This window comes from Mustela nigripes, chromosome 8 (assembly GCF_022355385.1).
Source record: "Mustela nigripes isolate SB6536 chromosome 8, MUSNIG.SB6536, whole genome shotgun sequence".
NCBI lineage: Eukaryota > Metazoa > Chordata > Mammalia > Carnivora > Mustelidae > Mustela > Mustela nigripes.
This window is the reverse complement of record NC_081564.1, coordinates 75,242,401-75,260,486: the sequence shown is the minus strand read 5'-3', so window position 1 is coordinate 75,260,486 and position 18,086 is coordinate 75,242,401. Positions and strand designations below refer to the sequence as shown.

The window sequence follows — 18,086 nt, the reverse complement described above, 5'->3', positions numbered from 1 at the left end:
GAGGTTTGCTATTTTCCTGTGATCACTAGTAGAGAAAATAAATGGAGGACGAGACCCCAAAAGTCCAGGTTTTGGGGGGTTTTTTTGTTTTGTTTTGTTTTGTTTCTGAAAAGGTACATCAGAGGGTGATTATTATGCTAGGAAATAGGCTGTCCCAGAACTCTTTTATATAGCAAACACTCAAACTCTTTCGTGAATTAAGCACAGAGAACTTGTATATCTTAAAGAGTCATAAAATCAGATTCACACTCCTTGCCAGGGGGACAAACATTTGTTACATAAACGAGGCCACGCCCGCTTTTGCTCATCACCAGCAGAGCAAACCCATCCATTCTTCCCGGTTTTACCAGAATGTTTGTTCACGGCCCTGCAGGTGTTGGTCCCAGCAGGTGCCGCTTCAGTTCCTGACACGGTTTCTCTATGCACAGCGTCAGGGCCAACCCAGCGATGAAGGTCAGCAAACAGTGTCCGGAGAAAAGATAGAACTGGAGAGAAAAAGGGGCAGAGGGGATACAATCTTACTACCAGACTCCTGGCTGTGCAAAATGGATCTGTAACAGACTACCCTGAGCATTAAAACTAGAATAAATGCTATCAAAGAAAGATAGTCTTCTGAAGCGCTCTCTCCAGTAAAACAAAGGACATCAGGCTCCTGGCAACAATGCAACATGCTTCTCCCCAAGCCAGTGGGTGGCTCTGAGGCTCCAGCAGAGAAGGGACCAGAGAGTCACACCCCGAGCCAGGAGCAGGGATTCACTCACCATGTTGGTGTCAGTGTAGTGAATCAGCGTTTCCTGAAGCCCGTTGTAGAGCACGATGAGGATAGGGTGCACCAAGTAGCAGGCGTAACTGATGCCGGCCAGCAGAGTCCAGAGCTGGCAAGACAGCAGCCGGTTCACTGGACCTGGAGGGAAGCAACAGCCAGTCACGGGCCTGGGGAGCGTCTCTCCTGCTCCGTGGGGCCATCCCCGCTCCCTTGGGACTCCACTCCTAGGGGTGTGAATTTCCTCTAAGAAAGTCTTTATTCTTCTCATTTTTTAAAAAATATTTTATTTATTTATTTGACAGAGACAGAGATCACAAGTAGCAGAGAGGCAGGCAGAGAGGGAGGAGGAAGCAGGCTCCCCACTGAGCAGAGAGCCCGATGCAGGGCTCGATCCCAGGACCCTGAGATCAGGACCTGAGCCAAAGGCAGAGACTTAACCCACTGAGCCACCCACGCACCCCTATTCTTCTCGTTTTTTAAGGGAATGAGCCCCAAATGAAAACAAAACAAAAAACAAAAAGCACTTCCCTTTGCAGGAGTATGAGAAAAATGAGAAATGCTAATATAGAGTTTACAATCTCCTGGAGCACAAAACATGCACGTGTAAAACAAGGTGCAAAGTCCTTCCCCCAGCTTTGGTTCTGGCTCCAGGGGTAACACAGGAGCCACTGGACCTTGGGACAAGGCAGTGGCATTGCCAGGCCCCAGACTTGTCATCTGTCATAGACAGGCTTGCATTTGGTCAGCTTCTAGTCCCTTTGGGGACAAATATTCCGTAACCTGCTCTAACTCCGGAACTGTGCTGTCTCCCATGATAGCCGCGACCCACTTTGGGTTATTTAAATTAATTAAAATTAAGTGCAAGGATACATCCCTCTTGCACAGGACTTCCTGTTCTCTGCAGGGGGTTGAAGAGTGTTCTCCCACTATGCCCGTCTGTTTGCAACGAGGGTCTCTGTTTGCAACGAGGGTCTTTGCAGATGGAATGAAGGTAAGGAGCTCGAGATGAGATTACCCTGGATTAGAGTGGGCCTCAAATCCAGAAATGAGTGTCCTTATAAGAGACAGAAAAGGAGACACAAACACACAGAGGAGAGGAACTGGGTGAAAGCCATGTGAAGACAGAGGCAGAGACTGGAGTGACACACACCCAGGCCAGGGACCTTGGGGCTTGCTGGCCACCCCAGGGAAAGATCAGGAGAGAGCAAGGAGCAGATCCCCACAGGGCTTCTGGAAGGACCTTGCCAACACCCTGATTGCGGGTTTCTAGTCTCCAGAACTGAGAGAATCCATTTCTACTGTTTTAGGCCAAGAACAAAGAAAGAAGAAAGAAAAAAGAAAGAGGAAGGAAGGAAGGAAGAAGTAAAGAGAAGGAAAGAAGAAAAGGAAAGAAAGGGAAAGAAAGGAGAGAGAAGAAAAGCTCTGTCTTTCTTTTCCACACGCCTCATCTCGAGTGCTCAGTAATGAATCAAGTGGTTTCAGTTTTTCAGGACAAAATCTTTGGTGCCATCCTAGACTCTGTTCTTCCTCCCGTATCCCACAGAGCACAGCCATTCTGTCTCTGAAACGATCTACCTCCATCGGACCCTTTCTCCCCATCTCCTCTGCAAACCCCCTCATCAAATCCACCACGGACCCCTCCTCCACGGACCTCTACCGTAGCTTCCTAACACATCTGTTGGTCTCTCTGCTCTTCTTCTGCCCTACAGTCCCCACGCAACATTTAGAGTAATCTTTTAAATCACAGGTCAGAGGATGTTACATGACGTTTAAAATAAAATCCAGATTCTTCCCCATGGCCATGAAGATCCTTGCAAGACCTGCTTCCGCCTTCCTCTGGGTCCCCATTCCCATCTCTTGCCCACCTTGACTTAATCTGACTGCTATCTGCCTGGCCTTCTGGCTGTCCCCTGCCCACTGAGCTCATTCCCGTCTTGAGACCTCTGCCACACCATTCCCTCTGCCCACAATGCCTGTAAATGCACCCCGACTCCAGTCCCGCTCCAAGTCCTGCTTTATTCTTAATCCTGTATACATCTGCACTAGAATTATATTATAAATGTATTTACTTACTATGGCTCTGGATTTGTTTCCGATGGCTGCTATAACAAATCGGAGAGACATGGTGGCTTGAAAAACCAAAATGGATTCTCGTGTCATTCTGGAGACTAGAAGCCCAAAACCAGTATCCCTGGCTGAAATCATGGTGTTGACACAGTCACTCTCCCTCTGGAGGCTCTAGGGGAGAACCCACTCCTTGTCGCCTCCAGCTTCCCGTGGCTTCTGGCATTCCTTGCCTTGTGGCCACTCCCATCAACATCAGCATTTGCAATGCTCTGCTCCAGCTCCATATCTCCTCTGTGTGTCTGTCAAACCTCCCTCTGCTCTCCTCTTTTAAGGATACGTGTGACTGCATTTCGGGCCCACCTGGATAAGCCAGCACGATCACCCCATCTTCCAATCTCCTGTTTGCCGCCATACCTATAAGGTTCCAATAAGACCTCAAATCTTGGGGACCATTGTTTGGCTTACTAGAGCCTCCTGGTCTCTCTACTTCCCCTACTCTCTGTGATCTCCTACAAGAGAGAGATTTTTTTTTTCTTGTCTGTTGCTTATAGCCCCTGCATCTCAGTGCTTGACATAAATCCAGCATTTGGTAAGTATTTTACGAGATTGAGTGAATAAATAGAGGTGGACTCACAGACCAGACTCATTTGCCCCCTAGTGAATGCCAGGGGATAAGATCAACCAAGATATTACTGGGGAACTAACAATATAGTTGTAGAAAAATTAAGTCAGCAAAGAGCACAGGTAAACCCAACACAAAAGTATATTTCTAAAGCAAAAAATATCCTGTTCATGTCACAAACTCTAGTCAATTATTAATCACATTAAATTAATGCTGTTAATTCAGATTTTATTGGTTTTATAGTTTTATGGTCACTCTATTATTTTTCTTTAAGATTTTATTTTTAAGTAATCTCCACTGGGGCTTGAACTCACAACCCCAAGATCAAGAGTCACACACTCTATAGACTGAGCCAGCCATGTGCCCCATTTTTATGGTTATTTTATAAATTTGTTTTGGCTTTATAAATTTGTGTGCTATAAACATAAAAATGTGGGTGTCTGGGTGGCTCAGTGGGTTAAAACCTCTGCCTTCAGCTCAGGTCATGACCCCAGGGTCCTGGGATCGAGCCCTGCAGCGGGCTCGAAGATTCGGGCTCTCTGCTCAGCGGGGAGCCTGCTTCCTCCTCTCTCTGCCTGCCTCTCTGCCTACTTGGGATCTCTGTCAAAAAAAAAAAAAAAAAAAGCCATAAAAATTTGTGTCTTAGCTTTATGTTTGTTCATGTTTAGGTAAAATTAGAATTAAAATTTAATTTAAGCCAATACAAGGGTTTTAAAGGCTATTTATTCCTTTGAGATGAGTCCGTATATTATCAAAGTTAGAGGACCATTGCTGGAGGAGGGAGGGCAGCCCTGAAAGGTTGTAGCCGGAGGAGTAAATGTCAGAAGATGACTCTGGCGACTCAACGGAACATGGCTCTGCGTGGAACCAGACCCTGTGGTCTACTCTGGCTCTGGCTGAGATGGCGACAGATGATTTGAGCCATCGGGATCCCCTCACACCCCGAGAGTCTCAGCAAAACGCTTCTTCAAATGTTCCTTTATAGACATATTTTTCTTAAAGGTCGCCAGGTGGATACCTATTTTCTAGAACTGTATCTTGCCTATCACCTCCTACCTTCACCTACTAACCAATCCTGAGATCTTAAAATAGTGTCGGAGGTGCAAAGCTAGAACGCCAGTCACACCTAGATAATTGTGATCAGCTAATGACAACACATTTTGAAAAGATAACATCGCCCAAGAATGGCCAAAGGGCTTGTCTGTCCCCCGGATGAAGGGAGGTATCACCCATACTCAGCCTAATAGCCAGTAGTATTTACTAGCTCCACCTGATGATAATGCCGCAAATTCTATTAATCTTCTAACTTGACCCAAGTCACTCCGGCCAGCAGGTGAACCCTTCATTTAGCATGACTTCTTACATTAGACAGGAATGCTATGATGTTTGCCCCCCCCCAATCATGGGCCAGGGGGAACTAACTGCTTGTGTTCCGAGGCTCAGGCGACAGCTTAGGGTCATTGTCACTGGATGAGAACCGTGTTTGGTGTGGTCATGTGATTCAAACAGCTGCCCAGAAGTGCAAATCCATCAGTCAGAGAGAATGTAACCTATTTCTTTGTTAATGTCATTTCTCCATATAAGGAAAAGCTTTTACTATTAAGTATTAAGGGGCAAATCCCTCATCGTTATAAACTCACCAAATTCAAAAACAGATTTACCAATCAAACATCTAAGGGGGTATGTTGCACAGAAATGAAGGTCATGGGCTTTGGGTGTTGGCTTTGCACTTGGTCTGGGTTTCATTTTCTAGCTCAGCCACTACTGAGCCGGGTGACCTTCACGAATTCCTTCATCGCCAGGCGCCGTCTTTCTCACAGAGAAACAGCTCCCGATAGTTCTGCCCACAGCGGTACGGCCAGGGTCACCCGGGACCGTGTGGGTGAAGTTCTCCGTGGGACCCAGCATAAGCCTGTGCTCAATCTGCTATTCTTGGAATCACTTGATCATTTTTTTCCTTAAACTATGATTTCCAAACACTTCTGCTGAGGCTAACTGGGTCAGGTTCATAGGCCCACCTGGCAACCCCTCCTGAGTATCTCACTAGGTTAGAAAGAGGTCATGGCTCCCCCTGGCTCTACCTCCATCGCTTTAGGATTTCTGAGCAGTGTGGAGCCAGAACCTTTTCTACATGATTCTCCTGCCATTTTCTGACACTCACGCATCCAGTTCCTACCTGGTGCCAAGCAGAAAAGAAAGGAGGAAAATGTCAGGTGACTTGAAGACACATCTCTAAGCTGGAGAAAATCCTTTCCTTTGAAGTCCATTCTGCTTGACTTCTCTACACATAAAAAGCCAGGCCCAGTAGAGACTGTTTACCGGCTTCATCGAAGGGCTGAAGAGGACCTTGGGAACTACTCAGTCAATACCCAAAGGTAAAGAAACCACGGCCCACGTGAGTGTGACCAGAACTTTTGTCTCCGGCACTGGTATTTTTGTTCTCACTACGTGACCCTGTCTTTCTCTTCCAGCCTCTAAACTAGCTTCATTGGAAAGGCTGCAGATTTTCCTTTTGGAACCTACATTTGTACATAAACCAGGGTAAAAATCTAAAATAGAACATGCAAGCATTTCTTCCCCCAGGATATAAACAAATTGTCCGTACCAACCACTACAGCAAATAAAAAAGCCCCTCTGTGTATGCCATGTTTTCACGTGTGTCACCTTTAAAGGGACACGGCGTGAGCCCCTAGGAACAGCCCCAGCGGCCTCATACCTCCGTAGCCTTCCTCACACGCCAGCATGACCCAGCCCACGGCCGCCGCCCACAGGGTCCGGTGCAGGGCCTGATATAGAGCAACGGCGGGCAAGGAGGTGGCCAGGCTGTCATCCACCACGTACGCCAGAGCGACCACTATGAACAGGGTGGACAGGGCGCAAATCCACCCCAGCACGGCCTGAGCCTACGAGGAAAGGAGAGACGCGGGTCAATCCCATTCTGGACATTGCGCATTTACTTCCTCTTACACAAATTCAGTTTTTCCTCTCATTAGCGTCACTTTAGGTGTTTATTTGTAAGCCACAATCAATGCCCAACTTTGACTAAAATAGAAGGTTTGGACTAGCGGTTCTGTGGGGCTGGGGTTGGGGCAGAGGAGGGGTGGGTGGGGCCCGTGACCATGGAGTTAGCACAAAAGAGATCATTGTGGTAACAGCAGAGTTGTGTACCTTGTTTGTGATCGTGGTTACACAACTCTCCACGTGCTAAAGTTGCACAAAACTATATACACATAAATGAGTGAGCATAGAACTGGTGGCTCCAAGACCTATGCACTGTCCAGTGTCCAATGTCCAATGTCCAATATCCGTTTCTTGGTTGCCTGTTACCAGTGAAATAACCTAGGTGAAGGGTACACAAGACTTTCTGTACTTTTTTTTTTTTTTTTTTTACTTTCTGTACTATTTTTGCAACTTGCTATGAATCTCAAATAACTATTAAATGAAATAAGGGGAAAAGGGAAAGATAATGTTCTAACCCACTCCTGACCTCCCATTCTGTTCCTTAACCTAAAAAGGCCCCTGGATTGGTTCTGTGCCCACCAACAAGGCAAGGCTTCCGGCACGCGGTCTGTGCCTGGGCTGCAACCTTGTCGTCGGGGCCATGAAATGGCAGCAGGAGTGGGAGAATGGAGAACTTTCCAGCTCAGAGAAGAGCCCCATGCCAGTCCCAGCTCAAGGCCTTAGATCTTATGTTACCTCACTTGACCTTTTTAGACTCACACCTGTCATCCAAGAATCTCTCTTGCTTCTCTGTTCCAGTTCCCAAGTTGCTATGATGACCTCTCCATTGAACCAAACTAGCATCTTCTCAGTCCACAGTCTAGTCTTTAAAGAGAAGCTCTCCCCTCCTTCGCCTCCGATTGCTGCGCTAGGCTCTGGCTACATGGGAGGAAAGGTGTTTCCTGGGGGGTCGGGGAGCTCTCCACAAGCCCCGTCTTTTGGGCTGGGATGCCCTTCACTCTTTCACTGATAATGTACCCTGCCTCATCTCATTCCTAGCACAGGATATCGGCCCTGGCTGCCTCCAGCTTGGACTCTGTGTTCTTATTTTCTGGCTTCTAGAGTTTTGAACTTGGTCTACACATCCCTTCTACCTTATTTCTCCAGATCAGCTTGACCTGTGTTCTCACTCCACACGCCTCGGTCCGGACTCAATGCCTAGAGTGTTTGCAAATGCTCTGTGTCATCTTGGGTTTCCCCTCAGCTCCCTGGACACCCTGGAACCTGGATGACACCGAAGCATCTCTTTAATGGCACTCTGTTGTAATTTACAAGAGTTGTGCATTTTCAGGGGAAACTCCAAACTATAGGAAAAGTCACATAGCCCTTGTTACAACCATTCTCTCTAGTGAAGCCCTATCTCCTGTTCCTTCTGTGAGCAACACAAGATTTTCCAAGGACAAGGGCCTCTTCTCCAGAGCATCTAGGTGAGGTACCCACAAGACCTAGGCAAACAAAAATCGGGCTTAACAGAGGAAACTTGGGACTATCACTGTACCCTAATAGTTCAAAGGAATTCTTGGCCCTTCATCCACTGAAAAGCATATTATCCTTCATTCATTTGTTTATTAAGTGATTTTTAGTTGTTTGTTAATTAATTTTAATTAATTAATTAATAATATATTTATTTTGATTAAGTGTTTACTAAGTGCTTTCAGTGATTTCAGAACCAGACATTGGGGATTCAGAGGTAAGTAAGACATGGTCTACCCTCAAGGTCTTGTGGATCAATGAAAAGCCATATGAAGAGCTTTTGCACCATTCAAGGGCAACACCAAGGTAGTGTTTTAAATAGATTGCCCCAAGGCAATCTATTTAAAAAAAAAATCCACCCAAGGGTGGATTTGAGATGGGCAAGACAAGAAGTCCAGGCAAGAGATGGAAGAGCTTCAGCGAGGTTAGCTGGACAGGAGAAACAATAGGGGGCTTGGTGGAGGACTGCCTGGGAGGAGGGTTCATTGAGGAGGACACATCGAAGATGAGCACAGGCTTCTGGCTTGAGTAATGAGGTTGGACAGCGAGCCAGAACAATTAACCACAAAGGAGCCAGGGAAGCAATTTTACCTGGAAGACAAAGTGACGGCTTCATTCCCCTTAGATACCTTGTGTCCCGATGCCCAGATGGAGCCATTGAACTTGACCAAGAATCCTGTCTATAGAAACCAAGGAGCTTGTGCTATTAAACGTAACCATGCCCTTCCAGAAGAGGACCTTGTCCGTGCAAACTCAATGGGTGGGTTTTTCCAGTATCGGTGAGTTCTCTGGGTCTATACCAAGCCTCCAACAGGTAGAACACCACCTCAGTGAGGAAAGTAGAGAATCAGGCTCCGGCAAAAACATAAGGTCACTCTTATTCTCTGGCACCAGGAAACACTGCTAACACACCACAGCCCGATAAAGTACTGAGCAGTCTGACTCCTGGCTGTGGCTTTTGACGAGCCTGGCCAAATGGGTCACTCCGGTCCCAAGAAGACCCAGCCCTTACAGTGAGGTATGGGGCAAGCTTACCTTGGTTTTAAGAATGTTTGCCTGATGGTTTTGATGCATGAAAATGCTCAGAAAGAGGCCCACGAGGAACGGCCCATATCTGCAGTAGGGCTTAGTGTAATATTCGGAGAAATATAACACAGTCACATTTTCACTGAAAAACACAAGAATGGAAGGCAAAAGCGTCTTCTTTAATCTGGAGCTGAAAAAAAGGAATCTCTCAGATGTCCACTGGTGCAACTGGCAAATCCAATGGAAAATGTGGGGAACATTTGTTCGTTTTCTCAGTAACGGTCCCCAAACAGTAACCTTGTCTTAGATCACAGCTGGCTTGCTAAATTTCCAAATTCCCTTCAGCAACCCCACCCCCCGTCGGATCCCAAAGAACTATGATGACCGTGTTCCTTTTAAGAAGTTGTTTCTGGTAGCTGGGTACATCAGGACAGCTCTAAAAATCTGGTTCTCGGGAGTCAACCTCTTCGTGGAAGCTCTTACAGAATTTGATTGCTTGGGCCACATCCCTGGAGACTGGGATTCAGGTGGTCTCAGATGGTGGTTTCTGGAAGCATTGGTGGATTTAAAAGCTCCCCAAGTGAGTCTCACATGCTTCCAGAATTGAGAACCCCTGGGCTAGACAGGAATGAGCCTCCTCCTCCATCACCTGGCATTGCCCACAGAAGACATGACATGACGGGAAGGGCATGGTGTTCCCCTGGTCAAAAAACCTGGGAATCTTCATTCATTCATTCATTCATTCATTCCCCTAACAAATGCCTAACGAGCCCTGTGCCCAGACGTGGCTCGGGGCTATTTTACATTGAGAAATGACGTTTGCACTGATGCCTGTAGGAAAACCCTGCCAAGACCTGGATTCTAAAGGAAAAGCGTTCTACTGGGAGAGAACCGCAAGTGCAAAGGCCTGAAGAGGGAGCAGGCTGAGTGTGCAGATGTAGGAAGACCAGTGTGACTGGTCCAGAGTCCACACTCCATCTGAGGAGTGATAGAGGAAGTCAAACAAGGATTTTCCTCCAAGAGCACTGGCCAGCCATTGGAGGAATTTAAGCAGATGACTGACAGGACCTGATTTCCATCTGTATCACTCCACCTGCTGCACTGAGAAGAGATGAGTGGGAAATCAGACCACTCCCCCCTGCCCCCATTTAATACACAGGGTGGTTATAAGGAAGAATGTTATATATTCCTCACTGGGGAGGCAAAATAGCATCGTGGGTAAGATCCTAGGTTCCACTCACACCTGTAAGTATATCACTTACGAGCGGTGTGACTTTCGAGGGATAAACCCAACTTCCTTAAATTTCAGTCTCTCCCGAGGATCGCAAGAACTTCCAAGCTCAAGTTGGCCACCGAAGGGGACACCTAATACGGCCACGTGGGGGCGCTCCTTTCCTCCGAGAAGCATTTCAATGGGCAGCAGTGTGTTTCCGGAGCTTTCAGAGCAGACGCCCCCGCCCAGCGCCAGTTGAAAGGTTCGGAAGTTTGGAAACAAAAACGCCATCAGCTCTCCCATCCAGGCTGAACGTTCCCCACCCAGTTTTTCCGCAAGCCAATGCACACAGCCCAGGCTGCCTGGCACTGGCTGAACAGCCCTTCCTGGGAGGTCCTGGCCCTTCAGAGGGCAGGCTCGTGAGAGCGGCAGGCTGGAAACTGGGGGTTACCTTGCTTCTGACGGAGCCGCGACGGGAAGGGCATAAGCCAGTGTGAGCAGAGCTGTGGCAGTGAAAGATGCCAAGAACAGCATGGCCCCGAGGAGGACAAGGACATGTTTACTTCTGCAAAGAGAGGACATGGACAGAGGCTCCCTTTAGTTTCCATCACTGCAAAGTCTGTGGCTAGGAAAGATTTGAAAGCTTGGCAATCAGAGGCACTTCCTGTGGGGGCTGCCTTTGAGGGAGGCTGATGTGGGGGCAGCTCTGGCAGAGTGGGCTGGAGTTAGACAACTGGGTTAGCCTTTAAACTTGACCATTTACTGGTTCGGACCTAGAACTTGAATTTCCCCCATCTTCACCCTGAAATTTATAATGCAGCTCAACATGAGACCGTGCCTGGGAATGTCCCTCGCCACCCACGAGGCACTCTATGGACCTAAGAGGTGGTTGATTTAGGAGAGAAATGACAGTCAGGCACAGGGGGACACGAGGAATGGAAGAGCAGAAGAGGGGAATCCAGGGGTTCTTCTCCCTCCCAGATGCAATCTGAGATGAATATCTGGGTGTTGGTCTTTGATATGGGGTTAGGAATGAGGGATGGGGTGTGAAACAGGGAAGCAGGGAAAGCTAATACAAGGATGTGCTATCAAGGTGGCTAATACTCCATTCTTCCAGAATGTGCTATGGAGCCTTCCGAAATGCACCTGAAAACTGTCTTGGGAGGTGAAAGAAAGAAGCCTTTTCTAGTGTCTTCTATCCCCCATGGGTCAAAAGTCAAAGCAGCCACACTTTGGGACTATGCATGTTTAAGGCCAAGAGGAGTCCTGAAGGAGTCCCAACTGTAGTATATGGGAGGTTCTGGGGCAGGAAATGAGATTTAGGGACACCAGCTCAGAGCAAGGCAAGGCTGGGTCCAAGACAATCTGCAGAGGTACAAAAAAAATGTCAAACACAGGTGCAAGACGGTCTAGGCACAACCCTGCCGGGATGATGCCTCTGACAAGCTGCTTGAAGTTGCCATGGTCCTTCATGCAGAAGGGATAAGGTGCCATTCCTATATCATGAGTGAGGCAGGGAGCAAATGATTTTCATCCAGGGTGCCAATTCTAGTTTAGTGTTAATGTTTGCAGTGGAGGAGTGTTAGTTTGCTCAGTGGTGCTGTGATTAATTAGTAATGTCTGCTGTGAACATGGGTTGGGAAGTTATGACAACTATGTCTATTTACAATGCCTTTTGCTGGACCATCTAGTTCTACCCTCCCTGAATTACTGGCATTATAGATGAGTGTGTTCTCTAAAAAAAAGAGCCCTACCTTTTATACCTCCCACCATTTAGAAGCTAAATGTAGTTGCATGGCCATATGCTTGGATAGGGCTGGTTTCTAGCTTGAGGATTGAACTCTGCCTTCCAGGACAGCCTCTAGGAAAGATGCTGACATTGGAGCTGGGGGTCCTAAGTCACAGGGACACTCAAGCAGGACCCCAGTAGGTCTGGAGTTGGGAGGTAGTAAGAATTCATTGTCTTAGGTGGGTAGTAGGCCATCCAATAAAAACCCACATCCACCCAAGTCAGTATTTGTTTAACTCCCTAGGGGACTTGAGCCCAATCTGCGGCATCCCCTCTCAGGAGTCAGAGAGTCTCCCCTGGCTAACCATCCATATAAGTAAAACTAATAATGCCTCCTGACATAGACTATTATGGGCTGGGTTGTTTCCCCCCCAAAAAACCAACTTCCAGCGCCTCGGAATGTGGCTCTATTTGGAGACAGGGTCTCCAAATTACTTAACTGTCTTTAAATTGACAGTTAAGGTAAAATGAGGTCATTGGAATGGGCCTTCATTCAATCTGACCAGTGCCTTTCTAGACCATGTGAAGACACAGGGAGAGGCCTCAGAAGAAACTGGCCCAGCTGACAGCTTGATCTTTGACTTCTAATTTCCAGAACCATGAGTAAATAAATTTCTGTTGTTCAAGCCACTTACATGGTACTTTGTCACAGCAGCCCAAGCAAGCGAATATACATAGGGACCCAAACGGACAGGGAGATAGTGACCCATGTCTTGCCTTACCTCCTGTTCGTCCTTTGTCCTCCGGAGGTCTGAGCCACTAATTGGGGCCTTTGACCACGGCACAAATGGCCCAATGCCAAAGGCTTCCCTCTGCCAACTCAGGTTAGTGGTTATATTTTCTGGCTTTCTGAGGGGACAACTCCTGGGACAACAGGATTGAGAAAGTCCCAGAACTTCAAGCACCGAACACCATCCCCATTCCCCCAAGAGGGATGGTCCCTCAAAAAGGTCCAATCAGGCACCATAGCCCAAGAGGAGGAAGGACTCACAGAATGTCCTCCTTGTAAGCCTGTCAGCCCCCAGCATCCTGGCCAGGATTCCCTACAGCATTTCTCTTGCTTTTTCCTCACTAAACACGTAGACCAGCAGTCAGCACCTGGTGCTGCAAAGGCCGCCTCTGAGGAAGACTGAGGAGGCTTGCCCTTCCCCCTCTGCCAGGGCTGCCGGGCCTGCTGAGGCCTCACACCCGACCCACCTGTTCCCATAGGCACTTGCCAAGTTCTCCAGAGCCCTTCAGGGAGCCACAGTCCAGCACAGAGCTGAGCTCTGGGACGGTGCCAAAGAATGGGTCGGCCCAGCTGTGCCCCCTCTCCCCTGAGGGAGCTCTCAGGGTTTAACTGTCTTGTGAGTGGGAAAGTCCACCCCAGGGGAGGCCTGTGCGCCTGAGCAGGTCTCAGCTCCTGCTCAGGGAGCCCCTCCGCTAGCAGCAGGGGAGATCAGTGACCCCGGAGTGTTCGGGGATTCAGCCCACCCTTCCTAAGGGGCCAGGGTTGGGGGTGGGAAGCTTGGTCAGGAGCCCAAAGCCACTGTTACCTCCTCTCCACTTTCCTTGCCTGATCCGTGGTTAGGGTGAAGGTAGGAGAGCTTATTTTTTTAAATCTCCTATGTATGTCAAAACACATAGCAATATGATTATTAGATCTCATTTCCATCTTATTACCTGATTTTATTTCAATCGCATAGGCTTTTATCAATTCTGTTATGATATCAAAAATTGTACTCCCCAGCCCTCAACACCCATCTGAGAAAAGAAGCCATTCGATTCAGATGCTTTTGTTTTGGGAGAGTGGGTGGGGCAGACACTTGGACCTCTCGGCTCTCCCCACGGCGATCATACAGGGAGAGACACACACAACCACCACCACCACCACCCCCCGGCATCGGGCGTTTGCTTCTGTCTGCACACCCCCTCACCCACCTCGGAGGAGCAGAACTAGGAAGGGGTGAAGCAGGAAGTGTGTGGGAAGGGGTGAGGCTGAGCAACAGGAACGCGGACCCTTCCATCTGGGAAGCCTTTGTTAACATCTCCTCCACACCAGGACCTTCTGGAAAGGGTGTTTAAAGAGGAAGCCAAGGAAGGAGACTCATGGCCCAGATAAGGAGACCCTCTGTGGAACAGGGGCGGCGCAGAGATTAGGGAGATGGGCCCCCTGAATGGGTTTAGGGGACGAGCAGACGCTCACAGTGTCTCATCCAGCCACCCTCCCCTAGTCCCTGCGAGACTGGAGGGGACCACTTGGTGACAGCCGCTGGGGACAATAGCGATGACATGGCGTCTCAAATAACAGGTAGCTGAATGACACGGGGTCACACGTTACTCACAGGCAGGCCCTGGGCTGGTTCCCATGTGTCTGATCTTCCTCTGTCCTCCCACCCTGATGTGAAGCACTACCGTCTCCATTTTATAGAGATGAAGATTGAAGGTGAGAGCCTCGCAACGTACCCTAGGTCCCCTAGCTAGTGACTTACCAGTCAGGATTTGAATCCATGTCTTTAACTCCAACTCACTATCCCAGCAAACTGCCTTTGTGCTTAGTGGAAGCCATGCAACATTTTTTTAATGGTTAGTAAACAAACAAACAAAACCCCTCTTTTCATTTAAAGTTAGAAAGCAGTGTGTATTTAAGATGTATGAAAAAGCAGATTTTCCTTTTTTTTTTCTTTAAGGTGCTTCATTCTTAGATTAAATTAAAATGAGATGTGCTCTCTCTCTCTCTCTCCCTCTCACTCAAAAATGAATAAGTATATCTTTTTAAAAAATGAGGATGCATTTCCCTTACTCAGGAGGCTGGAGTGTTTGCCTGTGGCCAGAATGGGCAACACCCTGCGCCAGCCTGTGATTTAAAGGTCTGTCCTGCATAGAGTGCTAACAGGTAACCATGACGCAGGGCTGGTCAACACTTACTTGGAACTCAGGGGCACCCCTCGTATTTGAAGGCTTGCAAGTCAGATGTGAAAAATGAATGTTCTCTTACATTCCAAAATAACAAAGTTTGTATTTTGTTTTGTATTATTATTAATGTTCCATATTGGCAACAGTGTAATTAGACGGCCAGCAGACTAAATATTGATAGACCTTTAAGGAAAGCAATTTGTCAGTATGCTTTAAGAGCCTAGATGACATTCATGCCCTTTGACCCAGTAATTCCCCTTAAAGATATGCATTCTAAAGAAATATCAGAGTTGGAGACAAATAATTATCATGAAAGTATCTATCAGACTGTTATCTATAAAAGCATAAAATCAGAAATAATCCAAGTATTGAACAACAGTTGAAGGTATGAGTAAACTAGAGTTCATTCATGGAATGCAATGTTATGCACACATTAAAATTATGTTTACTTGGAAGTAAAATAATATAGGAAATTGGTTATGCCCTAAAACTACAAAAGAAAGATACTAACGTGTAGATAGAGAATCCTTTCATGTATAAAAAGCTATGCAGAAAAAAGATCATAAAAATGAAGTGATATTGACAGGGAATTCCCTTCTCCTTGAGCGAGGGATGGGTCAAGGGTGATGGCTTTCCCCTCTTCATCCTATTATCTTGCAGTGTTTCTTGAAAATGTATTTTTTATAAAGATTCTATTTATTTATTTGACAGCAGAGATCACAAGTAGGCGGAGGGGGGCTGAAGCAGGCTCCCTGCTGAGCAGAGAGCCCCATGCGGGACTCGATCCCAGGACCCTGAGATCATGACCTGAGCCGAAGGCAGCGGCTTAACCCACCGACCCACCCAGGTGGCTCACCCAGGTGTATTTAAAAAAAGAAAGAAATATCTCTTAAATTATGGTATGGAGGGGTGCCTGGGGGGCTCAGTCAGTTAAGTGTCTGCCTTTGGCTCAGGACACAATCCCAGGGTCCTGGGATCGAGCCCCACATTGGGCTCCCTGCTCAGCAAGAACCTGCTTCTCCTTCTCCCTCGGCCTGTGGCTTGTGTTGTTTCTCTCTCGCTCTCTCTTTCTGAAATAAACAAATAAAATCTTTTAAAAATATCATAAAAATTTATTTTTTATGGCAAAAAGTGTTTTGTGTGTGTGTGTCATGGATAATCCACAAGCTCTAAGTCTCGTTGTGAATTATTAAGACCTTAAGCTTTTCTACAACTAACAAAAATTAAGGTAATAAATATCCGAAGTGGGGAACAGGTACACTGACGCCTTGCTTGGGGCACTGTAAATTACCTCACGCTTTCCGGAGAAGAATCACACAATATGTAACAAGCACCTACCCCTTGACCTAGTAATTCCACCTCAAAATAGGGCCCCAAGGAAATGAAGGGGGAAAAGCGGTATGTTAAAAGACTGTCCTGGAGGTATCATTTGGAGTCGGGACAGGAACTAACCTGGATGGCCAACCACTGCACCAAAACTGGTGCAGAACTTCGAAAACAGACGAGTATGCAGATCATGTCCCGATGTGGAAATGTTACAAAGAGCATGAGTGGAAAGGGCTGAGACTGGATATTAACACACACGGATCACAACTCTGCAAAAGCACCGAGGGACGCGGGCAGGACAGAGTTTGGGGGATGCAGAGCAAGGCAAACAGGGAGGGAGGACTCGGTGTCCGCACGCTTCTGAGAAGCTCATTTCCTAACTTGTGAAGGCCGCTCTGCCCAGAACAGCAGCGCCCGCTGAGAGTTCCGCGGGACACGGCCCACAGGGCGACACACCTGTCCTGGGGAAACTCACTTTCCGTGGATGAGGACGACCGCCGGTGTGGTGAGATGAAACTGAAAGTCGTTGGCGAGGTACCACGTCCAGCCGTTACACTGAAACGAGAGGAAGCAGAGGCGAGTCCTTTCCCTGGCTCGCCGGGCAACCCCCAGGGTCTCAGCTTCCCAGAGCTGGGCAGAGACTTCCCTGGGCCGGGCAGGGGGCGGGGACTTCCACGGGAAGAGAAAGGAATTCCGAGTTGCAGGTGTTTCATGGACAGCATCTTGTTTAATCCGGGAACAAGCCCGGGCAGGGGGAACCATGATGTCAGCTCACAAAATGGAAACGCAGACAAGCGTCCTCGCTTGTTGACAAAAGCAATCATAGCTAAGCTCCCAGAACCCCTGTGGGAGTTCAGTTCCATCCCACGGCCCAGTGTAAGGAACACCCTGACATCCCACCTTGGGCTCTCTTCCCTGCCTCCGGGAGCGGAGTGTGCTCCCTTAGAATGGAGGCCTGGCCCCAGACCAGCTTTTGTGGGAAGCCCCAGAGTTCCCACGTGTGACTGGCAGGCCATCGTCCGGCCAACGGGGCAGGATGGCATGGGCTGCCCACGTTTGTGCAAAGTGAGCCGGTCACCTGCGTTTCTTCTTCAATGTGAGGAAATGCCTGGGCGTCAGAGATAAAGGGCTTCTCCTTGTTCCCTCCAGCTCCCCACAGTCCGAGGGACACCAGATTTATCCAGGGGAAATGACAGCTTGCCTTGTCCCCGTTAGAAAGAATGTCCCGTCATGGGGACATCTTCGGGCCCAAGCCCGTCTGCATGGGGCCAACAGCCCCGCCTGTCCTCCGCGGGCCCTGGCCCCGCCTGAGCCCATCTGAAGGCAGTCGGGTGGCCATGAACGCCCCGTCCGAGCCGCCGGCACTGGCTGGTGGAAGGCAGCCGTCTAGCTGGTAAGCAGTTCTGTGCAGTGAGTGGCCACGCGCTGGCCATTCTCTTTCCAGCCTTGCTTCCAAGGCTGTCCGTGTCCTGTGCAAACATCAGCGACATGATGTCCTTACAGCGATTTCCCTTTCGTTTACTCCAAGGTCATTATGAGGCTGTGAGGGCTTTGAGGAAGCCCCCAGCCATATATACAGGTGCTGCGACTGTCAGATCCAGCTTGAAGTGGAAAAGAACTCGTGAGGGCCAAGAGGCAGTGCAGTGTTCCATCCCAGTCACAGGCGGTCTGTGGGGAGGTGAAGAAACTGCCCTTTCTCCATGGGGGTGACACGGACTGGAACAGGAACCCTGACAGGGCAAGGCCGGCGGCATCCGGGCACCCAGATGGCTGGTGGGCGATGCCCACTCCCCTGCTCCCTCCCTCTGCTGCTCCCAGCAGCTCCCCCTGCCAGGACTGGTGTGGTTACGCTCACCCATCCTTAGGGGCTAGCCTCCCTGTCCGCAGCCCACCTTACTAGGGCCTCACT

The 18,086-nt window shown here is 48.5% G+C and overlaps 1 protein-coding gene across 1 annotated transcript in view; it reads right to left on the bottom strand.

Moving 5' to 3' along the window:
* Positions 1-204: 204 nt before the first annotated feature.
* Positions 205-18,086, bottom strand: part of LOC132023018 (O-acyltransferase like protein-like) — a 61,295-nt gene continuing 43,413 nt past the window's right edge. The window contains exons 10-15 of the mRNA XM_059408076.1: positions 16,653-16,732; positions 10,619-10,732; positions 8,964-9,096; positions 6,172-6,358; positions 762-904; positions 205-485 (exon numbers count right to left, since the gene is read on the bottom strand). Of these exons, the coding sequence (XP_059264059.1) occupies positions 360-485; positions 762-904; positions 6,172-6,358; positions 8,964-9,096; positions 10,619-10,732; positions 16,653-16,732 (783 nt within the window). The 3' untranslated portion in view covers positions 205-359. The remainder of the gene's footprint in view (positions 486-761; positions 905-6,171; positions 6,359-8,963; positions 9,097-10,618; positions 10,733-16,652; positions 16,733-18,086) is intronic.